The sequence below is a fragment of the Herpailurus yagouaroundi genome, unplaced genomic scaffold (assembly GCF_014898765.1).
Source record: "Herpailurus yagouaroundi ecotype Mexico unplaced genomic scaffold, PumYag 557, whole genome shotgun sequence".
Taxonomy (NCBI): Eukaryota; Metazoa; Chordata; class Mammalia; order Carnivora; family Felidae; genus Herpailurus; species Herpailurus yagouaroundi.
This window is the reverse complement of record NW_024412774.1, coordinates 2742447-2757877: the sequence shown is the minus strand read 5'-3', so window position 1 is coordinate 2757877 and position 15431 is coordinate 2742447. Positions and strand designations below refer to the sequence as shown.

Here is a 15431-nt window from a genome sequence, read left to right as displayed (position 1 = left end):
CGTGGGGGGTGCCTGAGTCCCCGTGGGCGGCAGCCCACTCGGGGCTGGAGAGCTTAATGAGGTTCTTGGGTGTGGGTGCCTCACACATGCTTGTGGCCAGTGGACCCCACGTGGGGGTCGGGGGTCGTGTAGGGCTGGGTGAGCTGTGGATGAGCAGGTGAGGGTTCCTGAGACGATGGCGGGGTGAGCTTGACACGCGGCGGTGCTGCCGTGCTGTGACCAGTGCGCATGCCCATCCGGGTACAGCCGGCAGTGGTCTATGCTGCTACCGGAGCAGAGGGACACCGGGTCTGAGCTCTTGCTCTTCCGCCCCCCGCCCTGCCGTGGGTCCCTCTCCCATGGTGGTGAGGGCTGTCTGTGTCTCACACTCCAAGGAGGCGGCCGACGTGAGGGGATGGCTTATGAGCCCCAGGGACAGCCACGGGGACGGCAGGTCAGAGATGGCGGAGCGGGAGTGACCTTACCGTCAGGGCGGCTGGACTTCTGTCCTTGCTGTCGAGGGGCGCGGTGGCTGAATGCATGGGACAGCGGCAGCTTCCGCACCCAGAGAAGGGAGGGCCTGGGGTGCTGGGAGCACGGGGGCAGGTGGGCGAGCCCCGGTCTTGGTCTTCCCGGGGCTCCAGGGACCCGGCGGGCTGGACCCTCCTTCCATGGGGCGGGGAGGGGCGGGGGGAGATAGAAACACGACCTGGGTTTGTTGTCCAGAAGCCCTGAGGGTCTGTCCCCAGACGGCGGCCGCAGCACTTAGCGCGTCCCCTCTCGTTCCCTCGGTATGAACGCACGTCAGCTCCAAAGCCCCGGTGCCCCCGCCTCGTCCCTCTAAGAGCCCCGACCCCTGATTAGGCCTGCGCGCCGGGTTTGTAGTGACCGGCCCCCACCTGAGTGCTGAGGAGCCCAGCCGGCCGTTCCTGCCTCACTGGCTCGCTCCTCCTCCTCCTCCTCCTCCTCCTCCTCCTCCTGTGAGTCGCTCGGACTCCGGCCCCAATGTTGTGGGGGCTGGTGGGGGTCCCGGTGGGTGTGTCTGCAGGGGCTTTGGGCCACCTGTGCCAGGGCCGGAGGGGACAGGCTGCGGCCGGGGCTTGTCTGGGGGTGAGTGTGTGGGTCTGTGACCCGCCCGGGCACCGGAGGCCAAGATGGAGGCAGAGGCCCCGCCTACTCGCAAGCCTGCCCCGCGTCTCAGGACGTGTGCTCGCACGGCTCCCACTGCCCTAGCTGCTAAGCGCTCAGGCTCCCTTGCGTTCGGTGTCCCCGCCTCTCACCTGTGTCCTAGAAGCACGACACAGAGCCTTGCCTCGGCCAGCCTCTGCCTCTGCCTCACCTTCCCTTCAGAACTCGTCTGCCCTCGATGCAGAATCCTGACCTACTTGGCCCCCCTGCCGCCCGGCCCGGCACACGGGACCCCGCACCCCTTCCACGCTCTCAGTGTGCACACGCCTCGCTCTGTGCTGCACGGGACCCATGTGCAGTCAGCGCATGACGCCCCAACTCAGGTGGGCAAACTACGGCCCCGGCCGCTGCTTATTTTTGTAAATAAAGTTTTATTGGAACACAGCCGCTGATGTTTTCCTATTGTCTGTGGCAGCTGCCACTTACACAGGCAGCCTTCCGTACGTGTGGGCGACACCACGTGGCCCGCGAGCCTAGTGTGCTTACTTACTGCCGACTGAGGAAAGTTAGCTCCCTGCACGGCCTTGTGCTTTGAGTGACTTCCAGCCCTGCAGGCCCGTCGGGCCCCAGCCCCTGGGACAAGGACACGCCTGCCGTGGGCCTGGTCTCTGCCCTCTGTTGCTTCCTACTGAGTATTTCTGTTTTTTCATTCTGTGTGTAAGGCTAATTCTTTTTCATCACTCATGTATTTTAGTTTGCACATTTGTAATTTCAGAGTTCTATTTAATGATTCCTTCTTAAACGCGTCTTCTGGACACTTTCGAGCAAACACGACTCTAGACAACGGTGCTCTAACCTGCTTGCCAACCCTTTGATGCCGGCTTGGCTGTACCATCCGTGCTGAGGGCCGGCCCCCCTCATCCTCGGCACCCTGGAGGCCCCTCCTGAGAACTGCACACGGGTGGCCCCCTCTACTGCCGGGGGATGTGCTAGCCTGCGTTGATGTGGGGCCCTGTAACAGTTAACCCCAGTCCCGTGCTCTCCAAGGGGAGTGGACTGCAGGGGGAGAGGCCCTGTGGGGGGTGTTCTCACCGGTTCACTTACCGTCACTCCAAGCCTAGCCCTAACTAGGCAGCGATAACTGAACATTAGAAAATAGAGGCGCCTGGGTGGCGTAGTCGGTTAAGCGTCCGACTTCAGCCAGGTCACGATCTCGCGGTCCGTGAGTTTGAGCCCCGCGTCAGGCTCTGGGCTGATGGCTCGGAGCCTGGAGCCTGTTTCCGATTCTGTGTCTCCCTCTCTCTCTGCCCCTCCCCCGTTCATGCTCTGTCTCTCTCTGTCCCCCCCCCCCCCCCAAAAAAAAAAAAAAAAAGAAAATAAAGTAGGATGACTTCAGCACACAAAAAGGAAATATTAAAAATGGCGCTGTATTGGAAAGGGGTGGATCCTGCCGGGGTGACACAGCCCCACCCCCTGCCCGCAAAGAACCTCCCTGGGCTGACAGTGGTATGTTCGCTGTGTGTGGAAACCCGGGGGGGGGGGGGGGGTGCAGCCCAATGCAGAGTGACCAGGGGAGAACCTCTTGCTTTAAGCTGGCACTCCGGTGGTACCAAGTGCATCCGAGCCCCCGTGATGCCAGGCTGCCACCTCCTGGCCCTATCTGCCTCCTTCCCGCGTTCCCGGACTGGTGTGCACTTGAAAGGAATGTGTGCCTTTCAGCGGTTGACTAAAACCGAAAATACATACACACACACACACACACACACACTTTTACTGTTTACATAGGTCTTGGCCCACATATCACCTAGAAAGTCAATTAACCCGTTGGGTCACATCCAAGTTTTTACTTCGTTTATAACCTCCATTGCACACTAAGTTAATACTGCAGAAAATAAAAAACACTCAGAAACTGATGTGAAAACCCAGAACCCAGTCATCGGAACCGAAATAGGAACGAGTCCCCAGAGAAACAACTGTGCTGACGCTTAAATGCTTTCACGTAATTAGCGTTCACGATTCACCAGCCGTTGCGTGTTTTCCTGCCACGTCCGCACCACGCACGTAACCGGCAGGAGAGCTCCCGGCTCCGGCTCTGAGCACACGGGAATTCTCTACAAATGTTCTGCATCGGAGGTTCGTTTGCTCTGCCCAGAACCCGCGGGGTTGCTGGCAACGCCTGGGCTCCTCACAGGGCAGATTCTCAGGACTTCTTGCCCGTCCGTGGTCGGATTCCCAGGAGCAAAAAACGGACGCAGCGTCTCCGCGGCAGGAATTTCAGTGAATGTGAAAATGTGGGATCCGTCGCTAACGTGGTAAAAGGAAACGGTGCCAAAATTCCTATCCAGGAAGACCCCTACGCGGTGTAACCGGGGGCTCACCGAGAGAACAGTCACAGGCATGGTGCCGGCTTGGAAGAGATCTGTCCTCAGACCCACCGTCCAGAAGCCAAACTCTGAGGACAGCAGAACCGGCCCTTGCCGATGAGCAGAGTCTCTGCAAACACCCACGTCCCATTCCTTGCTGGTCCCCACGTCCACCTCCCAGTAGTGGCGGCCAGAGGAGAACCCAGGGGAGCCCAGCACACAGAGGGCATAGTCGAATCTCTCGGCCCGGGGCGTCCGGTTCTGTCTGGAATACCCGCAGTGGACACTCTTCAGGTCCTCAGAAATGACGAGGTAGCCGTTGGCCGTGTCAACGTCCAAGGTCACGTCCACTGTGGGAGAGAGAGAAGGCAGTCAGCAAGCACACGCGCCTGGCGGCCCTCTGCACGTCTGCTGCAAAGCCCAGACGTCTCGGCCGCGCTCACCCCTTCACCCTCCGCTCCGTGCTGCCCGGAATTTCCCCGGGGAAACTTCCCTGGCCCCTGAGGAGGTTGACTTTATAGACAGAGTGGGTGACGGTGCTCAGAACTAGTCCCTCTGACTCCTAGCGTGTGTTCTCTTCACACCAAGTGATCCGACCGAAGACGCCGGGCGGCATGGTCTCAAATTATGCAAAGTAGTGCGGGCCCTGCTGACCTGCAGGCATCGGGTGAATGTGTGAAGGACGGAAACTAGTGCACTTAGTGCAGAATAACAGTAAATATGCAAGTTTTTCACATATTTCGTTGTCTTGGCCAGTACCTTCCTCGTCTACCGATGTTGAGCAGACAAGTGCATCCCGGGCCCTTGCTCCCTGGAGTTGTAATCACACAGAGGAGTAAGGCTGGGGGTCCCGAAGGAGACGGGTGAACTCTGGACAGTCCAGGCAGAGGAAGGGACCCCTGTGGACACCAGTGGGGACGTGCTGGGCTCTGGCAGTGACATAGACACAGGGCAGTGCCGGAGGGGCAGGGGGTGGGGAGGAAAAGGACAGTGGGTGCTGCCCACGTCTCTGGCTTGCCCTGTAGGGAGGCCAGGTGGCCGCATGGGTGGAGCCAGTAGCCTTGGAAGCAAACCCTCCGGACCGAACACCAACGGCTGCACTTGGCGTCCCAGCACACAGGTGTTTGGAAGATGCCCAGACCCTCTGACCGTCACAGGGGACGTGTCGAGACCGGTCACGTTTCTGGGACACGGCTCACCATCTCAGATTCAGGTTGCAAGGAGCTGGAAGTAAACTCCGGGAACACAGAGACCTGTGTCCTTGGCACGACACTGTGGGCTGGTGTGCCCACCCCAGCACCCTCCTCACAGCCCGTTCACACCCACGGGACCCGCCACCCCTCAGGACCCAGCACAGGGGAGTCGGGACGGAGTCGGGAGGAGCAAGGGCTCTGCGAGCTCCAAGGAGCCTGGGAGGTCCCTCCTGGCATCCTTGAGCACGTTAGACGCGCAGCTGAGCCGTGAGAATCCACGGTAACCCTGACTTGGGAGAGAGTCAGGCGTGACTCCTCTCGGGTGCAGGCCACGGCCGGAAGCTGAAATTGTTTTCTCACAGATGGCGCTAATCTGTACTTCCAGGAAAGCACGACCGGGCCTTGGAAAGCTATGTTTCAGCTCATGCCCTTAAGAAATGGGTAGGCAGGGGGCGCCTGGGTGGCTCAGTCGGGTTAAACGTCCGACTTCGGCTCGGGTCATGATCTCACGGTTTGTGAGTTCGGGCCCCGCGTCGGGCTCTGTGCTGGCAGCTCAGAGCCTGGAGCCTGTTTCAGATTCTGTGTCTCCCTCTTTCTCTGCCCCTCCCCCATTCGTGCTCTCTCTCCCTCTGTCTCAAAAATAAATAAACCTTAAAAAAAAAAAAAAAAAAAACATTAGAAGAAACGGGTAGGGAGGCTGCGTCTTCCAGGGCATTTACGTGTGGGGACAGGCTGTACCTTGGAACTTGCGTATCTTTGGGTTCATCCGTAGAACAGCTCGCAGCTGGGGCTCTAACTCCTTGATCTTTGCAACCAGCCTCCCAAGCTGGCTTCCGGGCCTGATGTCCTCCTTCTGAGAGACCACAGAGCAGGAGGGGCACAGTAGGCCCGCCCCGTCGGGCTCTCTCTGCAGCGAATCCAGGCACCGCAGGCAGCAGACGTAGCCACATTTCAGGTACATGGGCGTTTCGAGGTAGGCCAGGCACACGAGACACCTGCTTACTTCTTTAAAGTGTTCGGCCATGGCCCCTGTCTGGGGAGAGACGTGCACGTTGGAATTTTCCATGAGGCCTTGGGCCACTCTCCCCCTTACACCTGCGGTACTTTGCAGTCACTGCTAACCGGTGGCAAAGGTCCCGCACACGTACAAACATACGGGACTCGCGGCCCTTGGGTTCTGAGGTTTAAGATGCTAGACGGGATGAAGGACACGATTCGCCCTCAGGCCCTAAGTGCGTGGTGAGAGGGGCCCTACCGCACCCGAGCTGTCTCAGCTGGTGGCCGGCCAGCCACCCCTGGCTAGGAGCACCCGGGGTGGGGCTTGTCCACACAGAACAGTGCCGCGAGCATGAGACACGCACGCGTGTAGCGGGGAAGACCGGACGAGACGCACAGAGCGTGTATACCATCTCATGCAGAACTTCCAGAAACCAGTTCATGCTGGGAGGCTTGCATTTTGCTGAGGTCGATTAGATTTGCCTCATTGTCTGTCTGTGAGGCTGCCAGACAAGGAGCTTGCCGTTCCACAGGTGGGTCAGCTCCTGGGCAGCCAGGACCGCACCCCCCTCCCCCCCCCCCCCCGGCCCGCCCCCCGCCCCGCCCCCGGCACCGGACACGAGCTGCAGCCCAGCGTGAGAGGTAGGATGTCAGTGGCTGGGGCTTTGCTCACCACGTCTGCGCTGGCGAAGCTCCATTGTGGCCCAGCAGGGGGCGACCGTCCCGAATCTGCAAGCCGGTGTGGGGAACCTACCTTCTGCCTGCCGCTCCCTTCAGAGGGGCCCAGGACCCCAGGAGCACACGCTGTGCCTGCCCTGAGTTGGCATCAGACGGCACTGGCTGCATTTATCGATCGCTCCCTTCTGAGACTTTGCTTTCTCCTATGAGCTCTTGTAGATATTTAACATTTTTCAAGTTTTTTTTTTTTTTTTTTTTTTTTTTTTTTAATTTATTTTGAGGCAGCGTGAGCAAGGGAGGGGCAGAGACAGAGGCAGAGAGAGAATCCCCAGCGGGCTCCGCACTGTCAGCCCAGAGCCCGATGCGGGGCTCGAACTCCCAGACCGTGAGGTCTGACCTGAGCTGAAACCCGGGTGCCCCCAAAGTTTGAAAAAATTAAAAAAATTTGGCTACAGTTGGCACGCAAAGTTATGTTAGTTTCAGGCGTACAACATAGTGATTGGACGGGTCTGTAGTTACGCTGGGCTCAGCACGAGGGTCCCCCGACCACACTGTCAGAAGCTCACTGACCGTGTTCCCTGCACCTGCCTTTCCTCCCCGTGACTCACTCCCTAACTGGAAGCCGGGACCCCCCTCTGCCCCTCACCCGTGCCTCCCACCTCCACCCCAACCCCCCTGGCAACCACCCGTTTGTCCTCCGTAGTTATAGGTCTGTGTAGACACTTAGGAAATAAGAAGGTTGTACGCACCTCTTCTGCTCTGGCCCCAGGTCTTGTCCCAGCAGCAGTTCTGAAGTGAGATCTCCCAGGAGGGGCTTTTATTAGCACTGCTCCCCGCCCATCCCACCCATTTCCTCCCCTCTAATCCAGTCAGAATTGGATGAGTTCTAGCATCCCTGGGACTTTTCTCTGTTAGAGAGGCCACCGAAAACAAAGGAGGTTAACTTCAAAGTGTTACTTTTAATATGATAAGACCACACGGCTGCCTCGGGATCATTCTAGACAAATGTTGCATCTTTCTTCTGTGGGTGATGACAATTGGGGTTAGGGGTAACATTTTTTAAAGATACATCGTCCTTACTGATCCCTATACATGAATGAGGCTAGCTTCAAATAGTTTTTTTTTAAACATTTTCTTTTTTTTTTTTTTTGCAATGTTTATTTATTTTTGAGAGAGAGACAGAGCTGGAGTGGGGGAGGGGCAGAGAGAGAGGGAGACAGAATGGAAGCAGGCTCCAGGCTCTGAGCTGTCAGCACAGAGCCTGACGTGGGGATCAAACTCACAAACTGTGAGACCATGACCTGAGCCCAAGTCGGATGCTCAACCGACTGAGTCACCCAGGCACCCCATCAAATAGTTTTGGTCATGAAGGTGAATTCCCCCATTTTGGTCCACACAAATGGTTAAGCCCACTCAGAAGTCTCTCCCCAAATCACACGGACTAGGTCACGGCCACTTCTCCACAAGTGTTTTCTCCACAAACGTGAGGACCCTTGCTTAGAAGTTCGGTAAACATGGGGCGCCTGGGTGGCTCAGTCGGTTGAGTGTCCGACTTGGGCTCAGGTCATGATCTCACTGTTCGTGGTTTCAAGCCCCTCGTCGGGCTCTGTGCTGACAGCTCAGAACCTGGAGCCTGTTTCTGATTCTGTGTCTCCCTCTCTCTGACCCTCCCCTGTTCATGCTCTGTCTCTCTCTGTCTCAGAAATAAATAAACGTTAAAAAAATAAAAAAAAAAAAGTTCGGTAAACAGGGGCACCTGAGTGGCTCAGTCAGTTGAGCGTCTGATTTCAGCTCAGGTCATGATCTCCCAGTTCGAGGGTTCGAGCCCCGCGTAGGGCTCTGGGCGGACAGCTCAGAGCCTGGAGCCTGCTTCCGATTCTGTGTCTCCCTCTCTCTCTGCCCCTCCCCCCGTTCATGCTCTGTCTCTCTCTGTCTCAAAAATAAATAAACATTAAAAAAAAAAAAAAAGTTCTGTAAACAAGCCCCAAAGCTCATCCCTGACGACAAGTGAGCCCGTGAAGGTCTGGCTTCACGTTCTTTACAGAATCAAAGACTGAAGATGTTTTACAATTATTACCATGGGATGTGCTCCGTCACAACAGAGATGAGATACATAGGAGGAGGCTTTTCTTTTCAATCACGTGCAAAAGCTGTCCCTTGCAGTTTAGAGGACTCCGTGTTGATCACAGATTAAGGGGCAGGATGAGAAAGTGGGAGACAGCGGGGGTGGGAGGGGGTTAGACTGTGTCTATGTGGTTACGTTAAGTATCATTCAGTTGCTCACTTCCACAGAATCCCTTGCTGGCACCTACTGGGCGTCTGTATCGCTTCTAATGGAAACTGAGGCACGTCCCCCAGCCCACGTTTGCCATCCGTGCTCTCCCGCCTCCCGGGTTCTTAACCACACCTCCTCCTCGGGGTCCCTCCCGGGACCCAGCCTGAAGGGAGACCCGTGCAGATGACGGGGGGGGGGGGCAGCAAGGCCCCCATGTCTGCTCTTTGTTTCCTCACAAGATACTTGACGTCATTAACATTATCTTGTCTCTTTTTCTTAGACTCGCGGGGAAAAGAAATCTCTGTAATTCTGACTTGTGGTTAAGCGGCTGATTTGGGAAACAATTCAGTCCAGTTAACACGAGCCGTTAACTCAGTCCTGGCTCCGGAGCCAGGAAAGATCGCTGCGGCAAAGCTTTGGCAACCACAGCCAGACAGACGGTAGACGAGATGAAGTGCATCGGGGGCATTTGGGCCATGGGGTCTGCCCACTCGTGGAAGTGCTTCCTTCTGTCCACAGTGGATACGACCCTGCCTGGGGCACAGAAACCCCCACCCGGTCATCTCTGATGGCCCAGGAGTGTGCCACGCGGGCATCTCCTCCCGATTCCAATAAAGCACGCGAGACTTCAGTATTGTACTCTGTGCCCTGGACTTTGCTGGGTTCATCTCAGACACCACCAGGGAGGTGGGGACCAGCCATGAGTGGGATCGTGGCCTTTGCAAATAACATGTTTCCCCATGTGTGAAAGTCAACGCGTCTTTGGGAGTTGGGACTCTGGGCGGTGACGGGGACTGTCCTGGACGGGGACCCCAACCTGCGCCTGGTGAGGCTTCTCCTTTGGAAATCACTATTTTATTTCAACATTAGCCATGGATCTCATACCTTCACCTTGACCTGAGGAGATATAGGTCCAAGCTGACAGAGGAACAACATAGTCGCTAAGTAATCACGTTGTACTGTGGTCCAGAGTAAGGTGAAATGGGATTTCGCTGCACATTATCCCCTCGTAGGAGATCCCCTCCCCCCCCCCGACCCCCCGTATTACAGCCAATCACTGACTAGAGAAAAGAAATCCCTTCTTGTCATCCGTCTTTAATGCACATTAAAAACATTTTTTTAATGTTTATTTAGTTTTGAGAGAGAGAGAGAAAGAGAGAGACAGACAGACTTGCCGTCTGTGAGTTTGAGCCCCATGTCAGGCTCTGTGCTGACAGCTCGGAGCCTGGAGCCTGCTTCGGATTCTGTGTGTCTCCCTCTCTCTCTGCCCCTCCCCTAGTCACACTCTGTCTCTTCTGTCTCTCTCTCAAAGATGAATAAACATTAAAAAAAATAAAGATGAGTCATAACAAATAGCTCATAAATATAAATATAAACATAAATATAAAACACATATATTTTCGCAATGAAATTTGGGGTTTGGTTTTTGTTAAATATTCTCCTACTTATTTCGTCCTTGATTCTCCATATATAAAAAGCCTGGGCAAGATTTGCTTTGTGAGTGTCTTAGGCTTCTAACAACCTCTGATAAATGAAGTAATTCTAAAACCTGACTCGGGTCAGCTCGCCGCCACCCCCCAGGAGGCCCCCTTGTGCCTCTCGGTTCTGGTGCGGGCTTCCTGCCTCCACCCTACTTTCCCAGAAAACCTGGAGAGGCCCGGGACTCCCCTGCTGCCAGGCGGCTCCGTTTAGCAAACGTCTATGCCTCCTGATGCCTCGGGACACCTTGACTGCCTGCTCTTCACAAGACGATTTAAAATCACCGCAGTGTAAACTCACAGGTACATGATGTCCTATCCTTCCTTCAGCGTGGAAATACTTCAGCATGTTTGATCTGGCGAAACTCCAAGAAAGTCACAGCCCCTTGGTTGTTCCTTCCTATCGGGACCTTTCCTCTGGTCCCAAGACAAATCTTTCCTCTACCTTGTGTTCCCAGGACAGTTTGTAAACCCTTCTCCTGTAAGGGTTAAATTGTAGTGTAGGGCTAACGCTTAGCTTGAAAAATAACAGTTTTGTTCTGACACTGAAGGTCAAAAGATAACAGCCTTGTTTTTACTCTGGTAAATCACTGCTTCATACTCTTGTAAATCAGGCTTCACCAAGGAAGGAAACAAAAGCTCAAAGAAAAGAGCATCAGAGACAAGGTCAAGGAGATCCACCGGTTGCAACTTAGGGGCAGAAAGTCTAAAATAAACACCTCATTCGGCAACTGTTTCTAACTCATCTGGCAACTGTTTCTAACTCATCTGGGAACTGTTTCTCTGTTCTGTTCCCAGGTAATGATAAAACGATGTGATCGGCTTTAAAAACTCTGTACCCCAGCTGTTCCGGGCCGCACTCTTATCAAGAGTGTTGGTCTAGATCGGTCGGCCTTGCCTCTCATTGTAATAAACTTTGTTGTGACTGTCACTGGTGCCTGTAGCAGTCTGTTTCAGGAGTCGTGTGGATGCAACACTCCTAGAATCGTTCTCCGCAGACTCGTGTGTTGATCTTCAGGTTTCCTTGTTGAGACAGCCGCTCGTGAAAGCTGGTGCCGTGGCCTTGATCTTTGATATTAAATAGCAGAGTATTGGCACATCATTGCATAGGAATGATGCACAATGTCATTTAATGCTTGAACTGTGATCATTTACACTTGATTTAGTCACTTAAACTTTAAATGATTAAGTCTAAATTTTAAAGTCAATCTTGTCTTTTTCATTTTTTTTCCCTGGATTAAAAAAAAATGTTTTTTAATGTTTATTTCTGACAGAGACAAAGAGTGAGTGGGGGAGGGGCAGAGAGAGAGGGAGACACAGAATCTGAAGCAGGCTCCAGGCTCTGAGCCGTCAGCCCAGAGCCCGACGTGGGGCTCGAACCCACGAACCACAAGATCATGACCTGAGCTGAAGACAGATGGACACTCAACTGACTGAGCCACCCAGGTGCCCCAGAAAAATGGCTTTTTAAATCACATGTAAAAGCATGGGAAATTCCTCTGAGTTTTGGTAAGGCATGGTAAAAAGGAAACATTAAGAGTACATGCAAGGTATTTGTGATACATGTCTCGGGTGTAAAGATTACATTTCACATGAGGAAAAGGAAGGAGAGCTTTGAAAAACAGATTTGGGGATGTCACAAACTGCACGTAGTACAATGTCATTAAAGGATACTCACCAGACTTCTGACAGCCTGAAGCCCAGGAGAATCAAGGTCTTTATCCTGTGTTGAATCTCACTGTTCTGTAAGGTGCTTACTGCCACTGAGCTTTGTTCTTTATTTTAATGCCTCTGTTTTCCTCCTCATATAAATAATAATTGTTCGTTTGTGAAAGTTTCCAAACCCAAGATAAGCAAATAGAAAATGCGAAACAGGGGCGCCTGGGTGGCGCAGTCGGTTAAGCGTCCGGCTTCAGCCAGGTCACGATCTCGCGGTCTGTGAGTTCGAGCCCCGCGTCGGGCTCTGGGCTGATGGCTCGGAGCCTGGGGCCTGTTTCCGATTCTGTGTCTCCCTCTCTCTCTGCCCCTCCCCCGCTCATGCTCTGTCTCTCTCTGTCCCAAAAATAAAATAAAAACGTTGAAAAAAAAATTTGAAAATGCGAAACAGACAAATAAAATATCAAACGGGGAAAAATGGTCACAGTGGAATATCATTTCAATCTATTACAGATAGATGAGTTTTAGAATTTTGTAAAGTTAAGGGGTGCCTGGGTGGTTCCGTTGGTTGAGCGTCCGACTTCGGCTCAGGTCATGATCTCACGGTTTGTAGGTTTGAACTCCAAATTAGGCTCTGTGCTGACAGCTCGGAATCTGTGTCTCCCTCCCTCTCTGCCCCTCCCCTGCTCACACTCTGTCTCTCTCTCTCTCTGTCTCTCAAAAATAAATAAACGTTAAAAAAATTTAAATATCTTTTGGGGTGCCTGGTGGCTCAGTTGGCTAAGCATCTGACTCTTGATTTCCGCTCAGGTCATGATATCAAGGTTCATGAGATCGAGCCCCGCCTCGGGGCTCAGTGTGAGCCTTCTTGGGATTCTCTCTCTTCGTCTCTCTCTACCCCTCCTCCCCTCAAAATAAGAACAAGGGGCGCCTGGGTGGCGCAGTCGGTTAAGCGTCCGACTTCAGCCAGGTCACGATCTCGCGGTCCGGGAGTTCGAGCCCCGCGTCGGGCTCTGGGCTGATGGCTCGGAGCCTGGAGCCTGTTTCCGATTCTGTGTCTCCCTCTCTCTCTGCCCCTCCCCCGTTCGTGCTCTGTCTCTCTCTGTCCCAAAAATAAATAAACGTTGAAAAAAAAATAAAAAAATAAAATAAGAACAAAAAACTTTAAATATCTTTTATTTGGAGCAATATTTATGGCAAAAAAGAATCAAAGGAATGTTCTCATTGACCTAACAAGGCATCCCAGAAAGTTTCTAGTTTGTTTAATGAACCTCTAAAAATAAATTTCTGCAAACATAGAGAAAAACATGTCTGAGGAAATGATTCTGTTCACTGACGAGGCTTTACAGAATGTTCTGAGTAGGCTTTATTCATTTTCTTTGTCGGAATATAAGGCATTTTATCACTTTAGGTATCAAAAGGGCTTACAACTAAATAAGTTTGTTACATGGGGGTAGGACATAGTTTCTCAGTTCTCACCCACACCCTTAATAGGTGTGGTCCGAGTAATATAACCTCTGCCTGGGTGGGAAATTCCAACTTCTGCTCGGATGAAATAAAAATGAACCAGATCAGAGAGGCATGGTGGGTGTGCCCAAGGGGTGAGGGTAGGAGAGAGTGTCCAGTGGAGGGCCAGGTGTTTGTGCATTTCCCACCAGAAGGGGGCGTCCTTTGTAACCTTTGGAGGCCCAAAGACAGAAGCAGCCAACAGGAGAGGTGAATCTGGAACCCAACAATGGCTTTGCTTTCGAACTTCTGCAGAGTTCTAGAAAGGATGGCTGGAGGTAGCTAGAGGGAGAGAGTTTACTCACTCATTGAGCTGTTATTGGCAGAGCTTTGACTGTCTACACACTTTTTTAAAAATGCTTTTTCTTTTTTTGAGAGACACTGCAAATGGGGGAGGGGCAGAGAGAGAGGGAGACACAATCCGAAGCAGGCTCCAGGCTCTGGGCTGTCAGCACAGAGCCCAATGGGGGGCTCGAACCCACGAACCGTGAGACCATGACCTGAGCCAAAGTCAGACACTTAACCGACTGAGCCACCCAGGTGCCTCTCTAAATTTTTGTTTAATGTTTATTTTTTGAGAGATAGAGAGAGAGAGAGAGACAGAGCATGAGCAGGGGAGGGGCAGAGAGAGAGGGAGACACAGAATCTGAAGCAGGCTCCAGGCGCTGAGCTGTCAGCACAGAGCCCAATGGGGGACTCGAACCCACAAACCGTGAGATCATGACCTCAGCCAAAGTTGGACACTTAACCTACTGAGCCACCCAGGCGCCCCAGAACACTTTTGTTACAAGTCAACTCTCCCCTGTAGGAGGGCTGGTAGACTTGATCTTCAGTACCCAGACTGGAGTCATGTGTTTACGTAAAATAAAGCATAGTCTGATACTCCAAGCATGGTTGGCCAACACCCTCTATGAAAGTCCAGATAGAAGATGTCTTTGGGGGCGCCTGGGTGGCTCAGTCGGTTGACCGACTGAGAAGGACAAACACTGCATGATTCCACTTAAATGGGGTATCTAAAAGAGACCCAAGGAAGCAGAGTAGATTGGTGGTTTCTGAGGGTTGGGGGAAGGGCAAGGATGGCGTTACTGTTCCGGGGATATAAACTTCTGGTTATGCAGGATGAGTGAGTTCTAGGGCTATGCTGTGCAACGTTGTGTCTACAGTTAACAACACTGTATTGTGCACTGAAGACTTTGTTAAAGGTACAGGTGTCATGTTAAGTGTTCTTATCACAGTAATAAAAAGTAAGACATTCCTAAGATCTAACTTCTGCCTTTTCCATCCCTGGCGAGTTATTCGAGAATACTCATCGGTTTCCTCATCTATAGATGCTCCCCATTGTAGGTGCTGTTGTGGAAGTTTAAGAACTTGCACAAGATGATGGGACAGCAGAAGTCAGATATTCAGATCAGGAGAGAGTGGCTCCTGTGGGAGAAGATTGCCCACAAAAGCCCGGCGGTTATATCATACAGGGGGATGTGATTAGTAGTGTCATCAGAAAATCCATCAGTCAGCAGCCGTCAGCAATGCCTGAAGGAAGATTGCTCACACCTGAGGTGGAGAGAACACGCCTAAATGGTTTCCCATCACCTCCAGAGTGTAGGTGATCAAGAGTCATGCCAGCCAATGGGGAAGGAGAGATTTTATGGCCAATCAAAGTTCAGGCACAGGCTTTTAGTGTGGCTTCCACAGCTTTTCTTTGATGGAGACCAGCCAGGAGGACCAGGGGCCAGATTGGGTGAGGACGTCTCCTCCTTGATCTTTCTTTTTTCCGTTTCCCCCTTTCAGCACTTAGTGTAGACCTGGCGTGCATAAAGAGCCAGGTAGAGGGGTACCAGAAATGCTCAAGCTCTGCCCCCTAGTTTTGGCAAGGATGTACCAATGTGACAAGCATTTTAGGTCACAGACAGGTTGTCTATCCCCCCCCAACTCTAGGTGACAGAACGGGGCTCTTCAGGCTGACCCGGGGCCCCCTGTATTTCTAAAATGTAACCGGGGACATGGAGAATCGGAGAACCTCACGTATCAGATAACTAAGGAGAAAGGGTGAAAACACCAGAGAGCTATTTCTCAGACTCGGTTGGTCTGTCGGTTCTGACTTGTGAGATGCACATGACCTGGGGAGAGATATGAAAAACAGAATTTTAGCAAGGGGGATTTATGAAAGAGGGAGGAAACT

The 15431-nt window shown here is 52.9% G+C and overlaps 1 protein-coding gene across 1 annotated transcript; it reads right to left on the bottom strand.

Annotated features, from left to right (window-relative positions):
• Positions 1-80: 80 nt before the first annotated feature.
• Positions 81-7504, bottom strand: RFPL4A (ret finger protein like 4A). Its single transcript, XM_040465195.1, has 6 exons — positions 7087-7504; positions 5402-5696; positions 3297-3820; positions 918-1083; positions 465-511; positions 81-143 (listed from the first exon to the last, which is right to left on the bottom strand). The coding sequence occupies exons 2-6, from the start codon at positions 5685-5687 to the stop codon at positions 81-83; spliced, it is 1086 nt and encodes a 361-aa protein (XP_040321129.1). The 5' UTR covers positions 5688-5696; positions 7087-7504.
• Positions 7505-15431: the final 7927 nt, after the last annotated feature.